Source organism: Megachile rotundata, chromosome 6 (assembly GCF_050947335.1).
Source record: "Megachile rotundata isolate GNS110a chromosome 6, iyMegRotu1, whole genome shotgun sequence".
NCBI classification, from domain to species: Eukaryota; Metazoa; Arthropoda; class Insecta; order Hymenoptera; family Megachilidae; genus Megachile; species Megachile rotundata.
The window spans coordinates 5,202,831-5,226,490 of NC_134988.1; the positions used below are offsets into that span (position 1 = coordinate 5,202,831).

General features: G+C 30.4%; 5 protein-coding genes across 12 annotated transcripts; 3 read left to right on the top strand and 2 right to left on the bottom strand.

Annotated features, from left to right (window-relative positions):
* The first annotated feature begins 174 nt into the window (after window positions 1-174).
* LOC100875365 (uncharacterized) lies at window positions 175-9,945 on the top strand. Of its 5 annotated transcripts, none has more exons than XM_012298409.2 (4): window positions 175-1,924; window positions 2,517-4,321; window positions 4,496-4,728; window positions 4,802-9,945. In XM_012298409.2, the coding sequence occupies exons 2-4, from the start codon at window positions 3,233-3,235 to the stop codon at window positions 5,622-5,624; spliced, it is 2,145 nt and encodes a 714-aa protein (XP_012153799.2). In that variant the 5' UTR covers window positions 175-1,924; window positions 2,517-3,232; the 3' UTR covers window positions 5,625-9,945. The 5 variants fall into 5 exon arrangements, with proteins under 5 accessions (XP_012153799.2, XP_012153800.2, XP_076389204.1 ...); XM_012298410.2 differs by having other exon boundaries at window positions 2,529-4,321; XM_076533089.1 differs by having other exon boundaries at window positions 175-1,784.
* Window positions 9,946-10,157: 212 nt separating this feature from the next.
* On the top strand, window positions 10,158-13,651 carry LOC100875476 (Dachs ligand with SH3s). 2 transcript variants are annotated; one of them, XM_076533103.1, is made up of 7 exons: window positions 10,158-10,519; window positions 10,780-10,932; window positions 11,745-11,980; window positions 12,128-12,502; window positions 12,585-12,840; window positions 12,912-13,286; window positions 13,372-13,651. In XM_076533103.1, exons 2-6 carry the CDS (start codon window positions 10,884-10,886, stop codon window positions 13,184-13,186), a joined length of 1,191 nt encoding a protein of 396 aa, XP_076389218.1. In that variant the 5' UTR covers window positions 10,158-10,519; window positions 10,780-10,883; the 3' UTR covers window positions 13,187-13,286; window positions 13,372-13,651. The 2 variants fall into 2 exon arrangements, with proteins under 2 accessions (XP_076389218.1, XP_003700254.1); XM_003700206.3 differs by lacking the exon at window positions 10,158-10,519 and adding an exon at window positions 10,564-10,703.
* On the bottom strand, window positions 12,583-17,921 carry LOC100881262 (uncharacterized). 3 transcript variants are annotated; one of them, XM_076533094.1, is made up of 6 exons: window positions 15,744-16,552; window positions 15,574-15,679; window positions 14,947-15,217; window positions 13,928-14,585; window positions 13,635-13,851; window positions 12,583-13,549 (listed from the first exon to the last, which is right to left on the bottom strand). In XM_076533094.1, exons 2-6 carry the CDS (start codon window positions 15,601-15,603, stop codon window positions 13,361-13,363), a joined length of 1,365 nt encoding a protein of 454 aa, XP_076389209.1. In that variant the 5' UTR covers window positions 15,604-15,679; window positions 15,744-16,552; the 3' UTR covers window positions 12,583-13,360. The 3 variants fall into 3 exon arrangements, with proteins under 3 accessions (XP_076389209.1, XP_076389208.1, XP_076389210.1); XM_076533093.1 differs by having other exon boundaries at window positions 15,559-15,679; XM_076533095.1 differs by lacking the exons at window positions 15,574-15,679; window positions 15,744-16,552 and adding an exon at window positions 17,829-17,921.
* On the bottom strand, window positions 16,704-19,898 carry LOC100881374 (uncharacterized). The gene is made up of 7 exons (XM_003700257.3): window positions 19,530-19,898; window positions 19,066-19,128; window positions 18,820-18,957; window positions 18,594-18,755; window positions 18,228-18,525; window positions 17,999-18,162; window positions 16,704-17,922 (listed from the first exon to the last, which is right to left on the bottom strand). Exons 1-7 carry the CDS (start codon window positions 19,575-19,577, stop codon window positions 16,807-16,809), a joined length of 1,989 nt encoding a protein of 662 aa, XP_003700305.1. The 5' UTR covers window positions 19,578-19,898; the 3' UTR covers window positions 16,704-16,806.
* Window positions 19,899-19,943: 45 nt separating this feature from the next.
* On the top strand, window positions 19,944-23,574 carry LOC100881482 (lymphoid-specific helicase). Its single transcript, XM_003700258.3, has 8 exons — window positions 19,944-19,958; window positions 20,243-20,378; window positions 20,697-21,073; window positions 21,149-21,726; window positions 21,818-22,461; window positions 22,534-22,928; window positions 23,008-23,266; window positions 23,331-23,574. Exons 2-8 carry the CDS (start codon window positions 20,318-20,320, stop codon window positions 23,387-23,389), a joined length of 2,373 nt encoding a protein of 790 aa, XP_003700306.1. The 5' UTR covers window positions 19,944-19,958; window positions 20,243-20,317; the 3' UTR covers window positions 23,390-23,574.
* Window positions 23,575-23,660: the final 86 nt, after the last annotated feature.

The following is a 23,660-nucleotide window of genomic DNA, read 5'->3' on the forward strand; positions in this document are numbered from 1 at the left end:
TACATTTTTCATTAGTTAACTACAGCTGTAGTTAATTTATAATATAATAAATAAATGCATTTTTAAAACATCTTCCTTTGAAAGAATAATAAAACTTTCCCATTTGTGTTATCGAAGTCTAAAATATAAAACGTAATGAAAACAGACAATACATATTAATGTATTGTCAATATTTCAGGGTTTTCAATACAATTTATCGGCAGTATTGTATTGATAACGTCTATTTCGAATGAATTTATAAATTTGAAAATGTTAAAGTATAATGATTTGGGATCAGTGTTTATTAACAACATATATGTATGCATACTGATCATGAAAATTCTGAAATATTGACAATATATATTGATCATCCGTGATCTGCATAACACGCATGGTGTTATATCTATTCCGACCATAACAGCCATTAGAGTTTGTAGAACCCGGTGCAAAAGTCGATATTGAAAACATGTATAATACATTATCGTTATATTGTTACGCTCCATAACGCATACACATCATACCGTCACAAAATTTGATATCTGAATTATTATACACGATTTAATTAATTTTTATAAAATTCTGAAGTTTCTACACGTGGTTCCTAGAATAAGTGCCCCGCCAGCCCCACGCTACAGCGTTACTGATCCTGACACTGAACGCGAAATAAACGGATGCACTTTCATCCATGTGGGTGTAGAACATGTAGACTATTTTGACGGGGAGATCACGTGATTAAATACTTAGTCGCCCGCCAGTATTGCTGTCGTCGTCCGACCATCCGATACTATGCCACTAGCTGTAGATACGCAGACTCAACCGTTCCATATCTCTCGGAAGCAAGCGCGGTCTGAACGAGATCTGTGACGTGCGTATACATATATACATGTATCACACACTAACTTAACAGATATCAGAGTACGATAGAAACGAAACTGCTAACGTGGTAGAATACGGAGCGCGGTAGGAGGCCAAGCGTTACGCTGGCTTGGTGGAAGAAGCGGTGTTAACGAGGGGGTATATATAGTGAACTTTGTTTAACGATGTGATGCTTGTTAGTATCGAAACTGTGTAGAGTTTACGATAACAGTTTGACGTTAGAAAAACATGAGTGTCCTAGACATAACAAAACACATACATGAAATTGCACGAAATTGAAAATACAAAGTTCTGTATGGTTACAGAAAACATACAATGATATGCAGGCCCTCTAAGGCTAAGGGCGCCGTGCTTTCTCCTCGTGTTTACATACGCGTATGTGTGTGCAAAAAAAACAGCAAGGTGGAGTATTTGTACCGCAAAAAAGACATATTGAAGGAAAGAAAAGAGGGTGGGAGGGAGGAAAGAAGGGACAGAGAATACAAGCAGCGAAACGTCTTGCTGTGAGAAACGCGAGTACACGCGCTAGCATTTAATTATATTAGCATCACGTATCGACTACGGATGACCGCGGTGTGGATAATCAGCATTGATTCCACGTTGTTCGCAATCGACATCGAGCAATGCCATAAAAAAAATGCGCATTTATCCGAGTGGTTCTTCGTTTCTCGTTTGGTGCGCGATCAATACGTCACTTTATCGCAATGTGCTAAGTCGATCCGTTATTTTACGATGTTACTTATGATGGTGATAATATTCATCGATCGAACGTATCATCAATTTTATTATTGTGACAAATAGTAAAGTCAGTAGATCCATCTTTTGTTATCGTCGTGTTGAACGACGGTAACAACGACAGTGGTGTCAGTGTAGTGACAGTGGCGACGACGGTGGCGGTGAATGTGACGGCGGCGACAGCGACAGTGGTGGTATTATTCATTTAACGGGAGATCGTACTCATCATCCGATGAGTTTTCGTTTATTCTGCGCATGTTGGCTCTGATTGGTTCGGATACATTTCGTAACTAAGAGCAACGCGCATGTGTATTTGCGATTTTCGTGGCATTAAGTGTGTATACCCAGTGATCCTTTACTTAGTATACTCTCCACTAGCAGTAATAACCATGTGGTGGCACTTACGGATAGCGAAAAATATGTACATTAAACTCTTATTACATTATCATGAATTATCATGGATAATGTAACGAGAAAATCATTCATGTTGTGTCAGACAATTTTTGTTCAGAAAGAAATCTCTCTATATAAAATTTGGAGACTTGTAAATTTGATCATAGATAAAATATAGATAAAAATTCATGCAAAATAGTCCATGAATCAATCGGCAATATAACAAGCGTTTATCACAGTAGTTAGTAAACGCTGTAATTACCTAAATAGAAGTGGAAAATTCTTTCTCTTGTATACCTCATCACTGAAGACACTGTGCACGCACCATGTTCGTGAGGTCTTTGACAAGCACTTCGTTTGCCCATTGTTGCATTTTCTCACTTCTCCTCGCTTTCCGTATATTTCGGTGTACCGTATATATGATCGAGAAAATACAAAACTTAGGGTAGTGGGACAGATTAAGTAGGGGGGAGTATACTGAAGTTTGCCGTGTTGCGCGAATCGAGTATGATCTCCTGTTGTACGAATAATAGAAATATCTGTAGCGGTGGCGGTGGCGGTCGAATGGCGGTCGCGGTGGTGATCGTGATAGCGACTATATCGACGGTAGTAGCGATAATATCGAAGACAGTGACGATAGAAACAACGGCAGTGATATGCATCAGCTGAGAGAATACTTCGTATTAAAATAACACGAAAGATGGAAAAATATGCGGATGAGATCGATAAAAGATAGAAAGGGAAAAATGAATCGTGATTAACCGTCACTTGGGTGTTTACCAAGAAAACTGGTAAATAAATCAAGTGTAACGGGTGCAAGATTGAAAATTGAAAAAAGCTCCCAATTATAGGTTGGTTAACGTTAGTGGTGATACATCGTTTCGCTTGTTTCGAACAAAAACGAAATTATCATGTGCATGGAAGCGACGTTGCGATGGACAATAGATTGCGGATAATAGACAATTGAGCGTAAGGGAAACAGACTTGGAAAACACATGAACAGGTTAAGTTTGTACTCGTCTCGCGTGCCAAAAAGGAAGCAACAAGAATACTTGTTATCTTCGCTTACAGCGTTGTTTTCTGCTTCTGGGTTAAATGAACAGTACGTTGAAGTGAGTGCACGTGGGTGTTAATACACCTGTGTTATTAATCGTATAAAATAGCGTGGTATGTCACAGGTCGTCTCAGATATTTCGTGCAACGGTCAAACCTGCTATACATTTGAATCTTTGCACGCGCGACACGAATAATGGAGACGTTATTGCCCGGTAATACGAACAATCAATCGTATAGTCCACAACTAAAGACGGTCTTAAAGACATATCAACTGTCTGCTGTGAAAAGCTTACAGGGTCCTAGTTCGGCCCTGCTTGGTATGGACTGCAAGAGTTTATTACAAGAACAAACATCTTGTTATTCTCCTTCGACTCGATCAAACAACTGTGTTCTTGATTCAGCAACGGAGCAGGCCAAAGATATTGAAAAGAATAACAATCCATCTGTAACACCTGTTATCCCCTGTAAAGTTCGTAGAACTGATCAGCCACTTGAAGATTCTGATGAGGATCCCCAACTGGAACGATCAAAAAATATTTGTGAAAAAAGAGAATTGGAATTTCAGATACCTATCTTAACTGCACCTGACCAAAGTTGTTCTGAAAGATGTGAGACAATTTTGGAAGGTGAAAGAATCTCCTGTTTTGTTGTTGGAGGTGAAAGAAGGTTATGTTTACCACAGATCTTAAATACAGTTTTGCAAGAATTTTCTCTTCAACAAATTAACCAGGTCTGTGACGAGCTGCAGATTTATTGTTCACGATGTACGCGAGATCAGTTAGAAGAACTGAAGCATTCGGGAATCTTACCACGTAACGCTCCTTCCTGTGGCCTTATCACTCAAACAGATGCCGAAAGGCTTGTCAGTGCTTTACTTTTACGGACAGAATCGTGTGATCCTCCTCGAATCAGTCAGAATCAAGATAATGAGAAAAAGATGTTGAGTATAAACGATAGCGATGAAGAATCTATTGTCAAATTTAAAGTGTACCATGAGTGTTTTGGGAAATGTAAAGGCATTTTTGATGCAAGTTTGTTTGAGTCTGATAATTCAGTGTGTGTAGAGTGTATTGAATGTGGTTGCCAATTTTCACCACAACGTTTTGTGAGACATGCTCATAGATCTCTTGAAAATCGTACTTGCCATTGGGGCTTTGATTCTGCAAACTGGCGATCATACTTGTTACTTTCACGAGATCAAGAACATTATAACAAGTCACTTACTTTGTTTCGAGAACTGAAGGAAAAACATCTTACATTGAGTTCTAAAAGGAAATCAGAGGTATTGTATTTCCACTTTATTTTAATATAATTTGTAGCATTTACCTTTGCAGATAATTCTAAGTTTGAAAGTTGTTAAAATAAGATGAAAATGTAGTATTTTTATATTGTATTATATATGAAGTTATTTATCTAATGAAGGACAGAAAAAAGAAAATAAAGAATTCTTTTCCAGTTGCGGCATGATTCAGAAAAATTATCTAAGCGAATAAGAAAAGATGTTGGAAGAGATGACTGTCCTGGAATTTATAATGGAAATGGCTTAGGCATGTATCATCCTGTATCTCAAGTAGCTAATGCGACTGATCCATATCTGCAAATGCAATGGGCAGTTTTCGAATTAGCAGCTAGAGGAGCATCAGCTTTTAGACCTTGGAATACTACGAATCCTTGCAAGCATAAAGATAGGTAAACATTAATCAAATACAAAATTTTAAAAAGAAGAAAAAACAAAAAAGAAATTGCAATATTTCCTAACAAGTGTATCATTTTCTGTGAATAGTTCATCGTTGGTGCCTGCGTACCTTAGTAGAGGTCCACCTATATTGCAACACCCAGAACGTGTGGTTCCTCTTTCCGAGTGTAAACGTTTTGAACCACACTTCCAACCAAATGTAGCCTTAGCACCTATACCTGCACCATCAGTGCCTGTAGTACTTCCACCATCTGCTCATCATCAACGGCGACACCATCACGAACATAAACGTTACAATCATCACTTATCAAATCCCAATGAAAAAAAAGAGGTTTCATCAGATAGTGTCAAACTTGAAAAATCTCCTAGTTCTGGATCTGGTATTGGCACTTATTCTGCGTTCCCTACGTACACACATGAAGGTGATAAGAAAGAACTGCCTCAAAAAAGTAAACAGGATATTGGAGAGGAAGAAGAAAGTAGTGCTGCAGTGACATCTTCCACAATAAATGTTGAACCACCTTTAGCTGAAATTGGAACTTCTTCTTTGGAAAGTGATTCTGATTCAGAAGGAACAGCAGCAATGGATTTGGAAGAAAGATTATTAGCTTTGGAGGTACCACAAGATGTTCTACAATTGGCACGACGTATAGTTTCAGAGAATGTACAATTACGACGTCATCGACGTTCAGATGCACGTGAAATATCTCGATTGCGTAATCAATTGCAAATACAGCAAATACAATCATCTAATGGTGATGATAAAAAGGAAGAACCGGCAAATGCAAGCGTAGCAGATAGTACAGAAGGTAGCGAAGAAACAGAAGCTATAGTACCATCAAGTAATAAAGAGTCTGAATCTATTGTTCTAGCAGTTAGTAAAGAGTAAAATCAATGACTAGAATTTTTTTTAATTATTTAATACAAAACTGCTCAGCAATTTTTGCAACGCTCATCTTTTGGCTAGATAAGCGTGCATTAAATTTAGTACTAGTTATGGTAATGATAAATTCTAAATGAATAAAAACTGTTTAGGTTATGTGATATATAGAGAGCCTTTAACGTTGTAACGATTGATTTGAAAATTTTAATTGTAATCGTATTTCATTGTGTCGATTTTAATTAAAATCAAATGTAGATATTGTAATATATGAAAAAAGCAAACTAAGTTAACCAAAATTTATCACATCATTTAATGATTATATTTAATGGTCATTGCATAAATTTCTCGTGCATATTAAATATGCATATGTCACAAAGATTTTTATGATCGTTTGTTTAATTGTAAAATTAAACAAAGATCGGGAAATAAGAGATTAAAATTGCTTTTCATTTACTTTCTTTTTATAGTCATGATTGCATAATGTAAATATGTCAAGTATCATAGATGTATGATCATATTAATAATATTGTCATGCAAAATATTGCTAAAGTACAAAAAACCTTTAGGTGCTATATTGTTATATTAGAAATGTTTTAAGCATAAATCTAGGTGTATTTCAACAGTTCGTACTACCATAATGTCAAGATCTTGATTACATTTTAGTTATTATCTTTATGGCGCTGAATGAAAGTGAAATATTATTTTTCACTGGCAAACTCAATTTGAATGATTATTTATAAATAAAGTAAGTTAATTATTTAAATGTTTGAATATTGTAAAATTATTATTATTCAAGTGATATTAGTGTAAACCATGAAAATTTAACTTATATAAACAATTGATAATTTTTTATACATTGATTAATTTCTTAATTATTTTGTAACAAATTCCTTAAACATAGATTTATCATGTTGTGATTAGTGAAGCAAATACGGTTCTTTTTTCTTACATTGTATGATATCCCCTGCCAATAACCATTTTATTGATGATCTTGGTTTTTAATATGAGTATTAAAGTATGCGAAATGCTGTAGCAGCTATTGATATTTATTTAAAACATTTAACATATCATTTTAGTTATACTTTGCAATTTGAAAAATATCCAACCTTGGAAATTTTAAAGTTTTAAATGTGATTTATAAAAATTGTGATCAGTATTTAGAAAGAATTTTAAAACAAAATTGTAAACAGAATTCTGACTTCTATTAAGTTTTTTTGCTCATTATTGTTGAAATGTACGTACACGCAATAATAGGAAAAAATACAATTTTTCAAGCATACTTTTAAAATTAATACTGACTTAGAGATATACCTAGATAAGCATTAAACGTTTAAGAATGAAAAAAAAACATGAATACGGAAATGTCAAGATATAATAAATATTATAAATATTTATGTAATATATATTTATATTTGTATATATCTTTAACACGCATTTTTGTAACTTTATTGATTTTTCTTGTACATGTATTTCTTTATTTCCTTAAATATTTTTCTCATTGTTTTGCTTGTTTTATCTCGCAATATGTGAATTTCAATGCAAACTTTAGGAACTCGGTATACCATTATTAAATTGTAATTGTAAAAAGATGATCTTGTTTTTAAAAGACTAATTAAAGATTCCAAATGTATAAAACATTTAAAAAATTAAAAGTATATTAAAAAGGTTGTTTTATAAGCTTCAAAAGCTTTTCTTTTTTGTATTGAATACATACTAGAAATATATAAATCTTACACACCTATTTGCGCACTATAGCAGAAAACAGTTAGTAATTATACATTTGTGTATTTGAAATATACGCGTATAAATATTTACGAGACTACTTGGAAGATCTCTTATCATATACATAGATTTTTCTAACGTAACAAGAGTGCCAGGAATTCTTGTATCGTATTGAAGCACAATACATAAGAAATCTTAAATTTCATCATCCATCAAATTTGCTTTTCAAATGAAATCAATGCATCAATTTTTCAAAGCAATCCGTTAGCAAAGAAATTAATGAAGGTGTACGATACAATTGATTACGTAGGATAATATATATTTATTATTATACTCCGTACAACATTTGGTCAATATATAATAACATATGTGCATTACATCATATTGTTGTAATAATACTATAAGCATCCCACCTAAGGTGAAAAATATAATAATTTATGATTTTCATACATACTCGGTTTACTATAGGTACGTAGAATATGTATGGTAAAAATAGTACATTGTATGAATTGCATACAACTCGATTTTTGAGTATATTTGAGATCTGCGTATATAAAAGTTTCGATAAATCATGTAACTGCCATGACTACATAAAATATGTATTTTCATTTTTTGAATGGGTGATGTATTTTAAGTTCAAATGGGAAATTACAAATAAACACATAATATGCGACGCCTGACTTTATTGAAACATTTACGCACGGTACACGACGTATTGATGTGGATTTCGTTCGTTCGAATAAATAACAATCTGCCAATCGGTTCTTATTGATACGGAGGTAATTTATAAAAAATGATGTTATCGAATGTTTCGTAAATACGATACGTCGTTAATTGTTATGATATTTGGTTCATCAAACTTTTAAACAGATAATCTCACAAACAGTATATAGCTAGTATAATTATCATTATATTACGCGTATACAAATGTATTGAAATCTAAGAGCTCGTTCGATTTTCATTTCAAATGTTAGACTATGTTAGACTACTAGATTATAATTCTGTGCTCATGTTAGAACGAGTTAGAAATATGAAATACTAATCGAACGAGTTTCAGTTCTTGTTTTCTTGTCTTTTTATATGTCCATGAATTGAAATCCAAGAAAATAAACTATTGAGTGATAGATAAATCGTTCATTATGTTAAATATTCACACGCAATAAAAAAAAAAAACGAGCATCCGACGTAAATTACTTGGTAGAGCTAGATGAATTTAATATATGATAATTATAAGATAGCGTATCTTTAGAATGTTGCTTTGTGAGTGAACTTAGGATTAATAACTAACATGTTTACATTCTCGAGAAAAATATGTAAGTAGCGTGCACTTTCTTGAATATAATATTAGAACGTTTTATTTCAAAGTCTCTCGAAGACTCGGTTTGTCTTATGAAGAGGACAAGCGATCAACGGGCATTGTTGATTATTTTAAAAGACATGCAGCAACATAAGAATGTTTTGTATTTAACTGGGAGGAGGGGCAGACATAATTCATACGAATATACATATTTCATAGAGATGTCAGACAGTTTAATGCGCGTTCGAACTTCGATTCAGATTCGCAAAATTCGGATGGAATCATGAACAGATGGTACATATAATAAATTGAAATTAGGCACATTAAACTCGTTATATTGCCGAAAAATTCTATTTTTAAATTTAGACATTTAAAAATTACGAAATTTGACAATTTAGGAATTTGAATATTTGACATTTTCGGAATTTAGGAGTTTGAAAATTTGGAAATTTTTGAAATCTGTAGATTTAGAATTCATATGTAGAACAATATTTTTGAGTTCTTGTACGATTTCGCCCAATTCCATTCGAATTTTTCCGAACCCGAGTGCTTAAATCTCGAATATCCGCACGTCTTTGATATGTATTTAGAACAGTACAGATGTTTTGGATATCAATAGTTTATTTTCTGAATTGACGCACTTCAATAGATAAAATAATAGATTTAGAAGATAAATGTATTTCATACGATGCATAATTAATAGGTATTCTTAAGAAATGAGACGTGTCATTACATATGTATAAAACAAGTGCAATATTAAAGTACAAAACTCGATCTTTCGTTTGAATTTTGTATATTTTACAAAAAAAAAAGTAAAAAGAGCAAAAACTGACAAGAAAAAAACTACGTGGATAAGTTTTTTTGATATTTTAATGTAAGAACTTCGAAAATGTTTTATCATAAAAATCTTGAACGAGTCTTAAGACCCCATGGTCCCTGATTAAGTACTTATAATAGTGTTGAGGTTTCGAATAATATTATCCAACGACAAAAATAAACGTGATTTAGGACGGTTTAATATTATACAATTTTTGTAATCACTTTAATTATTATCTTAAATTTTGTATGATCGAATTTCTATATTCGAACGACGAATTCCATATCGTTGTGGATCGCTATATAACAATAGATATTAAGTAGCTCCAGTAGTAGTCTGATTGATCTTTGGCATAATTTTAGAATAAATGTACATATAACTATTTTCCAAGAAAATACTCATTGTTAAATGTATATGAAGGGAAACTGTTATAGATAAGGCTATTATCGTCATTTATATTAATTGAGATAATAAACAACGTTTCGATTAAATGAGGTTTTCATATTTTATTACGGAGTTGTCCCTTTTGCAGGCCAAATGGAGCATTTTACCTGGGCCTCGCGGTTAGAAACATTCCCATGAAATATTAATTCAAAATAAGAACTTTTCTTTGGCGCCAGAAAATAATTGCGTTGCCATTATAGATGTCGTGTGCGCTGGGATTATTTTTCCCCAGATCTAGGGATTCATTGGTCGTATATGTGTGTAACAGTTGCTACATCCCTACTCTTTGAGTGCTACGAATCTAGAAATATATTCCTAGGATTATCACAAGTAGATCGTCGAAGCGGCGTCTACTTGTTGCATTTTTAACCATATTTTGTTCAATGAAAAATCATACTGATCATACGCCAAGTTTTCATTCGTTCTACGCATGTTTGTTCTTACTGGCTCGAACCCTGCTTTGTAATGTAACTTTCGTGCTGCCAAATGTATATACCCAGTAATCTTTTATTTTGTAAACTTTCTATATTCTACATCACCACCTGTTCTTGTTATTCACATATTTTTGTTCACCATATACATGACTAACGGATTAAAAAAGATATGGTAGTGGGACAACAGGTATGTGGTGGGGAACCTACTAAAGTTAGCTGTATTGCGCAGATTGGGTATGATCTCTCATTGCATAAAGTATACATACAGGTGTATAAAATTCCAGTTCGTCCAAAATCCTTTGAAAGAAGGAAAGACTAATTGGATTTGTGATTCGAGATTTTACCGTTATGTTCTTAGAGTATTCCTATTTGTAAATATAAAGGTTTTTAAATACCTAATTTATGTTTCTACCGACTATGTCTAAGAGATTCTTGTAACTTTTACAGATCCATTTATGCTTACTCTTATTATGTCTTACCTCAGTGATTTTCTAACACCTAATGAGTTCTGTTCAAGAAATATGATTTTATGTAAACTTTAAAAACGCAGAATGGCCTTTTTATGTCCAGTACGTATACGGCGAGGAAAGAAGAAGAAACGTGAGTAAGATATGTCCTTTCAAAATTTAAATAATCTGTTTCAATATAATATCCTGTTGTATATTCTTATTATTTGCATCTAAATTATCGTATGTAAGTTCATTAAACCATTTTACCATTTTTTACAGTTTATAGTTGTCTGTAAAGTATTTGGAATTATGCCCTTATGGTGTATACTAATCCAGGATTTTTCAAAGTATTTTAATTCTTTGATTGTAGAAGATTCATATATGTGCTCTTGTATATTAATTAACATACATTACATATATACAGGATGTTTTAAAAAATGATTAGGTATATTTCATTTCATGGACTAAAATAGTCCATGTGGATTCAATTGATATGTTGAGTTATCATATTAGGAAATTGTATTTCAATTTTTAAGTATATAATATCAAATGTTGAGTGAGAGGCTTGCAAGTATTGTATTCAAAAAAGATGTTGATGACATGCTGTATTAGACTTTTATATAAAAGTAGCTGATTATTTATGAGTTATATCTATATTGTAAAAACAAAACCTATGTATATCATTTCGAATTAGCTGCTAAAGTTTGTTGATTTGCTTACATATCATCTTGTACATGCCCAGTAAATTTTTCTGAATATATTTATGATTTTTTTTCTTATATTTTAAAACATATCACAGTCAAAGAGTTAAAATGATAACATGATTTTTATTGAAACTTTAGGATATTTATTAGTTGTGGAAATTTATATAAATGAAGAAAAATATTATTTATGCTCAAACTGTATATAAAAGTAAATATCGAAAACACATTAAATAACAAAAATTTTTAATTTTTGATCCAGCTGGTGTACATAATTTTAATTTGGAAAAGGATTGTGGTGGAGCAGGAGGTACAGGTCTTGGTTTAGGAACTAAAGTTCCACTACCCCCTGGTCGTATAACAGGAAGTGCTAGCATAGAGACTTTAGTTAGAGTTGGTATTGAAAAGGAAAATGGGTTATCCCCTGATAGTAAAATGGTTATTGTTCATGATTTTACACCTTGTGTTGATGATGAACTTCAAGTAAAACGAGGCCAGGTTTGTACTAATATTAATAATTTAATTTCTGTGTGTGCTTTATGTTATTTATGTTCTTCATAAATGTTATGTATAAAGGTTTTTTTTCATTTCATTTGATGTTGATTGTAAAATGCATTTGTTTTGTTTATGTTTTGCATGTTTTAGGTTGTAAATGTTTTGTATAGAGAGAATGACTGGGTGTATGTAATAGCAGCTGATACACGTATGGAAGGCTTTGTACCACATTCATATTGTGCACCTTACACGTCTCAGCTTGCTGAATTAACGCTTGCCACACTTATGAACAATGTGAAAAAGAAATTACCAAGATCTAATGAGACTGATTGTGATTTTGCTGGTACAGGTCGTTCACAAACAGCAGATGCGCAACAAACAGACACTGGGTCAGCATCTGATTGTGAGAGTTATGCCCGTAATGTCACTACTGCTGATGTAAATGTTAATCGATCTAATATCACACAATCTCAAAATTCTATTCAAACTATATCGTCTCAGCCAGATGTACATCCCTTTTTTAAGGTATACATATAAATATTTTATTCTACTTATTTATTATTTAAATGCAGAATTATACAGATTATTTTTCTAATATTCATTATAGGATCCATCAGCTGGAAGATACATTGTACTTTATACTTTTGTAGCTAGAGATGAGAATGATGTTAGTGTAGAGAGGGGTGAATTTGTAACTGTGCTCAATCGAGATGATCCTGATTGGTTTTGGGTACTTAGACACTGTGATGGAAACGAGGGATTTGTGCCATCAGGATTTGTATACCCAGGACATGTTCTTCATTCTTATGCAACAACAGCTACCACTACTGCAGCTACAACATCTACAGAAACACACAGTTTAGGTGAAAATAACTTAGTAAAATTCTACATTAATCAAGAACTAAAATTACATAAATTAATATTTGATTCGAAGGAAAGGGAAGCAACAGTATGCCAGGAAATGAATCACTGCAACAAAAGGGTTTACGAGATTTTCGAGATGAAACAAACGGCACGGAATTAGTTGTACTTTACGATTATAAGGCGCAGGCGCCGGATGATTTATCTGTGAGGAGAGCTGATTGGATATACGCAGATTTAGGAAATCAAACGGTAGATGGTTGGTTATGGGCATACGCACCTAAAACTCGCAAATATGGATTCATTCCAAAAGCATATGCCCGACCTCCTGCTATGACCAGCTTGTGATGTAAATTATAATTTTGCATTTAATGAATATATTCAAATAATAAAATACTTCTATATACTACTGCATTTTAAGTGATATCCAAAAGTTAATATTCGCTCTGTAAGTATTATTAATATTGCTAATGGAAGTATTAGAATTTAACTTTATACATTTACATATATTTTTTTATATATTCAATGTACAGTAACATTAACATTGAGAGTAGCACAATCCGATGTAATGTGACCGAGAAGACCCTCGTGCAGAACTATGCAATCACCTGTTGAAAAGATATCTTCAGGACATTGTGCCGTTCGTAACGAGTTTATTGGACCAGTATATGTCAGGGAACGTAAGCCTTCTGTATCAATTTTATCTATAGCCTGTTGCGAAAATATCACCATATATCATGTACATAAAGGTATTAATCATTTGTTTAGCTGTACGTTTTTTAATGATACAATATACCTGAATACTGCATATAAGTTTCTGTTTTGTATTTCCAATATCCAAGCCAGCAACCCAAGCAATGATCACATCTTTTTCATGAAAATCCTTATTAATTTTGTCGACAGACGTACATTGATTTCTGCAGTGTAATCGAGCAGCTAATACTGATAATGGCAGACGATTTCGGAATTTTGGATTCATTTGATTACCATTAAACAGTCTTGCAACAGGATCTCTTAGCGCACGAATGTTAATTAATTGCTAGATTTTTATAATTTATAAAATATCTTGATACAATTACTTATACTTACGAGAGTTTACCAGAGACTAAAAGAAGAGCTAAACATCGGCTGGAATCAGGAGATAAAGCACTGAAACTGACGACAAGTGTACTTTTAATTCCTGGTTCTACGCTTAAAATAGGTACTTCCGGATGATCAAAAATGAAGTGATGCGTTAACGCTGAAAAGGCTACGTTTATGGCGCAATCAATTCGTGGACAACGAATCGGTCTACGAGAACATTCAAAAGTGATCTGTCCGTTTACTCTAGCTTCAGAAGTATATGAATCTACATTTCCTTTCTCAAATAAATTATATTGACTATATTGTTGATTCCGTTTAGCAACATCTTTGTTTCTTTCTTTTTGAGCATTATTTTGCTCTTTGCTTCGCTCGTAATCAAAACTCGTTTCAGAATCATTGTTATAATGCTCCAATGAATTTTTTTCGATATTACTTGCTGCTGATGAATAATTTTGATTCCAAGGGCTTGCATATGATTGTTCAGTATTAATAGGTATATATTGTTGTACTTGTTGATGATGTCTTGGCTGGTACTCTGATTGATACCATATAGCTTGGGATCTTTTTGAATGCGACTTCATTGAATTTAAACTAATGTTACTTTCTTGCGATAAATTTATATTTGACTGTTGATATTGTGCATGACAAAGAATGCAGCCTGGATCTGCAATATGCAATTGTATTTATGAATCTTTAAAATACTCCAGAATATTTTTAAGTACTCATCTTGTTGTACAGCTCACATTTATTATTGTACAAATAGAATTCATTTTACTCTAATTTATATGAAATTTGGAAAGTTTGGAAATTGAAATATGTAAAAAGCTATAAATGAAAGAATTTTGTAATTTAAAAATTAAAAAATTTAAGGGTTTGTAAATTTAGGAATTCGAGTAATTCCTAATTTAGTACTTTTAGTAATAAGAGTAATATATAATTAATTAGATATTCAGTAAAAATACATTAAGTTAAATAGAATTTTACTGCATATTCAAAAGTTAATATTGAAATAGGCCATTTTTAACCTAATTGAATTGTAAAATGTTGAATGCAACGTTGACATAGGGCATGTCTTTGGGAACAGGGTATATTGTGATTGAGATTAGAATTGATATTTCCAAGTGTGAGATGACATATAGCACAAAGTCCAAGCATCGCATTCGTTCGAGGAGTTGAGACTTCTTCATCTCTTCTATCTCCTTCCCCTTTCATTTCTTTTTTCCTTATCTCTGTTCCTTTAAACTGTTTGTCTTGTTGTAACTCCTTTTCATTGGTAGATTCTTTTAGTTCTACACGCTAAACAAATTAATGTATACTATTATACAAACTTTGGGTAATCAATATTATATATTTCATTATTCAATATTGTCAATAAATATTGAGAACTATGAAACATTAACAATATTTACTGATCATCTGAGATCTTTATTACGGTGTTAACTAAAATTATTATTATTATTGTAAATATTTTATTAAACTAATGTAGTCTACAAAGTATGTTTTTGTATTAAAAAAGCGTCAGCCGACAATAAATCGCGTTTGCCCTATTTAGGAATACCTCTACCGGAAAGTACTAATTTTTAATTTTATCTACTTTGAATATTGAATCACATGCGAAAGTCGTTTAAACTTTTTACCAAGTTGCAATTTACTCTGTTAATTCGATCAATTTCTTTTTCCATTTCTTCTTTGAAATTCTCAAACTTAATAACCCTTTTAATAGACTTTATCCTATTTTGTTCAATTACATTCTTGGTCCTGTAGAAAATCCCCGTTGTTATTTCAATAATAATTATTAATAATGCAAATATTACATGATTACCAGTCTTGAAAGGATTTTTAAATATAATAAATTTGAAGGAAATTTTTTTTGGAAAATTCGTAAATTCTTTGATTTTAATAGCTTTACAAATATCTTATTCTCAGCACACTATATTTCAATAATATTTTCAAGTAATTATATATTAACGAATATAATTGTATTTTCGACTTGCCGCAATTTATTATTTAAAAACGTTTTATATTCACTGATGTGATAAACTAAGATGATTTGCCAATTAAATTTGAGGAACCATTTTAATATCTACTTTTTTGTCACTTTTTGATACCTTCAGATATCACAGACAATAATTTTCGTAGTATGGAAAATAACTACATAAATTTTCTATAAATATTCTTGTTACAATATATAAAATCACTTTGAAAGTATATAAAACATTTAAATTTTGATAAAACTACAGTAACATTAATCAATATAACTTCTTATTGATATAATATCCTTGTATGACAATTGTGCTATTACCTTTAATAATATAATATGCATCATTAAAGTATTACATTTTATAAATATAAAAACATATTTCGTAATATTATGTATACATTTTAATAACGTGTAGATACAATTTACGAATACAGTAGAAAATGAAAAAAGTACTCTACAAATAAACGTAAAAGAAGATAATTTAATTTACATTCTGTTTTTTTAATAATATTCATAGTAACTGATAACAAGTATAAAATATTACAAAACATAAATATGTAAAGTTATTCTACATAAATTTTTGTAAATATAAATTTATATTGTTACATTTGTAAAATTTTAAATTGTGTGTCAATAACATATGCCTTAAGTTAATATAACGAAACTATTGAATAATATACTTTGAGATGTTAATAACATACAATAGTACGGTTCAGTATAAAATTAATATCTATATGACGGAAAAAATGTACCAAATTAATGCTATTTAAATTTTATATACATACTAAAAAAATTACGCAATTTTCGATTTGTAAAATCAAATATCAAAATCCATTTATTTAATATCTTTTGCAACATATCATGCTTATAACACAATTAAATTGTCTCATTTTACTGTAACTATTTATTTCTTGCCTTGGAATCTTTGAAAATGATTATCTTTTAAATTTATCATTTTCTCTATACTAGCAGTTTTTAAATTACACAAGTACAAATCATCTAACGACTTAAAATTTTGACTATCACCTAAATTAATCATGCTATGGCTTTTGTTTTTACTGTTTAGCAATATATTTGATTTCTCAAACACTGATAATAATGGTAACTCTCTGATATTCAATGAACTGTTTGTTAATTTTTTAGCTGCGCAAGCTTTATAACTATTATCAACTATCTGTTTATTCAGCGAGTTTTCGCTGGATAATCTGTCTACATATTCTACTTTTATTGGTGACGTGCTAGTATTAGAAAATAAAAATTGCGAAGATTTAGACCTAAACCATTTTCTTGTCGATTCTGAGTTTGTCGTGTTATCATTACTTAATCGCGTACAATGTATGTTTAGGCCATTTTTACAAGTTTCATTTATTATAGTGTGGTTTAGGTTTGTACGTTTTTTATCAGATTCAAAATTATCAGTCTTATCAGCTACAATATTATCCAAACTTTGATATTTTTCTGTAGAATTAGTATCAAAATTCGAAGGTAAATTAATATCACTATTGCTTTGAGATTTTTTATTACTAAAGCCAAACTTGAAAACTGTATTTGGCACGTATTTTATTATACTTCGATTTTCTCCTTTCTCAGGAGACTGTGAACTTGAACTGAGAGTACGTACTTTTGTACTTGAATCACAAATTTTATTCTGTACTGTATTCAATTCTTCAAGATGCGTCCTTAAAGATTTACTTACAGATGCATTTTTAAAAGTTTGGAAATTCTTTGACAACTTTTTAAGTTGATCTAAATTATATACAGAATGTTCTTTGCTTTTCAAAAAACTGTAACTTAATTTTTGTAAAAAGTTACTTGATTTTGTAAATTTTTCATTATAAAAATGTAAATTAAATTTATTTTCATTCCTACTATCAGGATCATTTATAGAATCCTCCAAAGATAAACTATTGAGATTTTCCAGATTACTTTCTAGTTCTAATTCCCACTGAGATGTCGCTTCACTTCCATCAACTGATCTTTTTCCAAGATGTTCGCTATCTTCTTGTAAATCATAATTATTCTGTAATGTAATTAATGATTAAGAATAAAAACAAATAATTCCTAATTCAACAAAAATTATAAAGTATTTTACTAACATGACAATCTTGTACTTTATTAAATTTATTAAGTTGATCATTTGCGTTGTCTTTTATTCTATCATCATTTAACTGATTAAATTCCAGATCATAATTTGAAGTCTTTTGTGGACTAACTAATTCTGCACCTACACCAGGTTCTCTAGGTCCATTAGCTATAAAATCTAAACATATAAATTATATATTATTAATAACTATCAATAAAAACTTCAAAATATATTATTATTACCATAATCTTTGCGTTGTTGGTGTATCTGATTACTAATTTCTTCTAATTGACGCAGACTTGTAGCATAATTAGTTTTTGCATCTTGTATTGCTTTCTGTAAACATTCAACTCTTTCCTTTTGTGTTGCTAACATTTGATCACATTGAGCTTTTACTTCAAAATATGGTCTTGCTTTTATTATAGCACGACGATGTTTTTCTTCTAATTGTAGCAATCTTTTTTCAGCATCATGAAATAATACTGCTCTTCTGTAATGTTCTCGACCACATTCTGCTTTTTGATTTTCAGCATCCATTACCTACAATGAATTATATTAACTTAGAATGCATTTAAGTATACATACATTTTATTGTAGAAATATCTTACTTTCAGAGTTGCATGATTTAACATATCTTGCCATGCTTGATCAAAATTCCACTCATGTTGATGAGATATAAATCTACTTTCGGCTAAGGCTACAGTTTCTTTTGCTGCAGCATGAATTTCGCTTGCTCTTTGAAACAACTGAGCTTGTTGCTGGCATTTTATCTGTGTAAGAAATTTAATGTAATCGTTCCTTAAAATTTTATAAATCTTTGAATTATTAGCTCACCTGAGCCTGACGTGCTATTTCAAGAGCTTCATAATAACATCTGGCCCTTTCTACATAACTACTTCCCACTTTATTTAATATTTCTTTCAATCTTTTTGTAGTTTCAGATAAAAGTTGTCTAAAAGCAGTGTGCGCTTCCTAAATGATATTTCATTTTATATTAATATATTTTTCATAATAATGTAATTTTTGCTGAATCCTATTAGCTTAATGATAAACCAGACTATAGAAAATCAAATTACTTACATCCAATTCAGATTCAAGTTTGTTTATATCATCAGTTGCATCATTTAAATTCTCTAATTCAATCTAAAAATGATAAATTTAAGATGATCAAAAATATTGTACATTGTTTAATAACAAACATAAAATTTTCTTCTTCAATTAGTATAAATTGACACTTAGTAAAAATGTGATATATAAATGACTATCCTGAAAAATATTAATTAACTACAAACAATATTAAAAAGTACAAATATATCATGTCAGATAAAATCGTAGATTGTTTCATTTATTATTGTCACAATAAATGACATTTCTTGCAGAGAGAAATTATAAAGAATATAAAGTGAAAGCAAAGCGGGACACGGTACCAGGTTGTATTAGGCATGATCACATTTCATAATTGTACTCATTTAACCTATTATAAATGACTACTGGAAAGTTCGTTAATAAATTGGTAATAAGAAAAAGACATCAGAGATAGTTACCTGTATACGAGGGTCTAAACCTTCGTCATTATTATCCGGAACATCCATTCTTTAATTTTTGACATTTAGTTAGACTTGACTAATAATTATAAAAGTCAGTCCATCGTGAATTTATATTCGTATACATATATATTTACGTATATACATATGTTTAAATCATGAAAGATATATAATTGTTAATGTATACTATAAGTTTCTATTGTTTACATCTCGAAAGAAAATAGTGCTATGTAATCAGCAGTACACACCATTGTGATAGACACTTGTGAATACTACTACTATAAGTCATTACAAGTGGTCACAAGTAATAGTAACAATACACAATCATTTTTCTCTAAATCATATAAGAACGAAGTGTGTAAACCATGTACTAGAACATAACTGGCAGAGGTATAGAAAGGGAACGTTTGGCGCAAAATGAACAATACGGTGCATACTTTAAATCTTAAAAAAAACATAAAAATGTTATTAGAAATTATTACATTTATACAATTGTTTAATATTTCTGTTAATTATATTTTTTTATTGTAATATCATACTGTTATATTCTGGTTATTTTTTTATATATAGTTGGCTGTCTTTTATGTATGAATATATATACACATTTTATATATTATTTCCAACATTTGGCGGGATTTTCTCAACACGTGATACACGCTTAGCTCTTGTGAATTTTGCGTTTCTTTTAATCAAAAAATTACGTTTACTTGCAGTCTATATAATAGTAGCAGAATAAAGATATTTATTGTCTGTCGTATAAATTTAAACATTCTATTTTCTGCTTAAACATGGAAAATAATAATTGTGATATAAAAGTAGACACTTTCAAAGATACAATTTCAGTTACAGGTGAAAATTTTCATTATGACATTATAAAATATAATAAATTTCTAATATAAGATTTAATATAGAGTCATGTTAATAAATTTATTTATAGTATTAATTTGTACGCACGTAACTTACGTTTTTTATACTATAATAAAATTTTGTTCAAAAACAGAATTTGATACTTAGATTGCTTTTATTATACTTATATATTTATTTTGTTATTAATTTATTTTAATGTAATTAAAAATATTGAAGTATTTTGGACTTTATAGAATATTTTTTTAAGTTTTAAATGGTTTTTATAATTTTCTTTTTATGTTTATGTTTTTGTATGAAAAGACAAATCAGGAAGTATTACAAATAATGAAATATTGCCAACAAATGAACTTATGGATGATAATGCTGAAAAGAAGGTACGAAAAAGGAGGCGACAAGCTGAGGAACAAATTGAAAGCAAAAGATCAGCAGAAGAAGAATATAATCGTGAATTACTTGAACAACAATATAAACGATTGATGCATTTACTAAATAGAAGTAAATTTTATGCTTCATACATTGTTGAGAAAATTAACAATAATTCAAAAGAAGATACTCATAAAAAAATTAATAAAAAAAGTTCCAAGAGAATGGAATCTACAGATGAAAATATGTCACCCCAAGAGAAAATGTTAAAAAAATCTCATAGTCATGATATACGAAATTATATTTCTAAAGATGTAAGTTAAAAGTATTTTGAGCTTTGTATTTTTTATTATTGTTCATTATTATTATTTTACACAAGATTGTTATAGGTTCAGAAAAAAATAAATTTGGACAAAGATAAACTGAATTTGAATAAAGAAAATTTTGAAGCTGAAATAGAAAATGAAGTAGAAAATGTTGATAATGATGCTCTACAAATATCACAATATTTTAATGGAGAATTACGAGACTATCAAAAAAAAGGTTTTCAATGGTTAAAAATTCTTTATGAAAATGGTATAAATGGAATTTTAGCTGATGAAATGGGGCTTGGAAAAACAGTTCAAATAATAGCCTTGCTATGTCATCTCATTGAAAAACAACAAGCTGGCCCCTATTTGATTGTAGCTCCTCTTTCAACTATACCAAATTGGAAGATTGAATTTGAAAAATTTGCACCAGAATTACCTGTTGTAGTGTATCATGGAACACGAGATGAAAGAGCCATAGCAGCAAGAAATATAAAACAAAAACACAAAGTCACAGAATCTTTTAAAACCCAACCAATTGTGCTTACCAGTTTTGAAATACCAACATATGATAAACATTTTATTCAGTCTCAAAATTGGAGGTACATAATAGTTGATGAAGGACATAGATTAAAAAATTACGAGTGTCTACTTATAAAGTAAGTTCAGTAAAATATAATTATTTATTTGTACATTATTTTGGAACTTTTATCCATTATACATTATGTGCTTTAATTAATTTTATTTCAGGATTCTGAAAAGATGCAGATCTATGAATCGACTTTTATTAACAGGTACACCGTTACAAAATAACTTAGCAGAATTATGGTCACTATTAAATTTTTTGTTACCAGAAATTTTTGATGATTTAGCCGTGTTTGAATCATGGTTCGATGCAAAAGAATTTCAAGGTAATGAAGGAACAAAAAAGTTCTTGCAGTTAGAAAGGGAAAAGCATGTATTATCATCATTGCGTGAGATATTACAGCCATTTATGTTGAGACGCGAAAAAGCAGATGTTTGCATAGATATCCCACAAAAGAAAGAAATAATTGTATATGCTCCTCTCACAAAACTACAACATGATTTGTATAAAGCAGTTTTAACTCGTGATATATATAAATTATGTAAACCCGATGAACCTCAAATTATATATACAGAAGATGGTTCACGGCCTAAGAGAAGATGTGCTTTAAAAACTGTGAATAATATGCCTACAAATTTAAAAAAAGTAGAATCGTCACTTCGAGGGAGTAATGAAAGTGTAGACAGTGATAATTATAAAAAGGTAGAGCCTGCTACAGCTGAAAAAGATTTATCAATGTGGAAACAATTTACAGATGTCACAACACATAATCAAGAGTTTTTACTGAAACTGACTTATCTTAATAGACGTAAGTTATTATTTTGTAAACAAATTGAGTTATTCAAATACTTTATTATTATATTTATTCTTGTTGTTTCAGTGGCAATGTATAAGAAAATTGTGAATCATCCGTACTTAGTTTATTGTCCATTAAATTTTAATGGTACACCAAAAATAGATGAGGACTTAATCAGATCATCTGGCAAACTTCTAATATTGGATAAATTGTTTTCAAAATTAAAGGCTCAAGGTCATAAAGTATTGTTATTCTCGACTATGACAACAATGTTAGATGTAATAGAAGATTATCTTTATTTGCGTGATTATAAGTTTGTAAGACTAGATGGTAGTGTTAATCTTGAAGACAGAAAAGAGAACATACAAACTTTTAACTCCGACCCTGATATATTTGTATTTCTTATAACTACAAGAGCTGGTGGTGTTGGATTAAATCTTGTTGGAGCTGATACTGTTATTATATATGACAGCGACTGGGTATTATTTTTTATTCAAAAACTTCAATTATTTTAAACTATAACAATTATTACGTTTTTTATTTTGAATATATTTTTAGAATCCTCAAATGGACATACAAGCTATGGCACGTTGCCACAGAATAGGTCAAACAAAACCAGTAGTTATATACAAATTGTGTACTAAAGGAACAATTGATGAAGCAATAATTCACCGTGCAGAAGCAAAGCGTTTCTTAGAGAAAATGGTAATTTCCAAACAACTTAATACAGTCAACTTAGGCACTAAAGAAACCTTAATGGAGTTACAAAGGCTTTTGGAATCAAAAGAAACACAAGTGGTTAAATCCGAAAATGAAGGTATGTCATAAAAACTAAAGTAATTTGTATTATTTTAAATTAAAATAATTGATTTTTAATACAGTTTTTACGGAAGAAGAACTTAACAAATTACTAGACAGAAGTGAATTATACAGGAAGTAAACAGCTCTCGAACTGTTTTTGATCTGGTGAGAAATTTTCTATAAATAATATGAACAAAAGTATTCTGTGTTAATTTTATAGCTATTCATAGTAAATTATCATATATTTATTTTTGTATTTTCGTCCTATCATTATAAAAGTTTATTTAATTTTATAATAAAATAAATGTAAGTAACAACTGAGAAGTATTCTATGTGATAAATATTTATTGGGAGTTTATATAATTATTATGAAAATAGGACCATTCTTTCTGAACAAAAACATAGCTAAT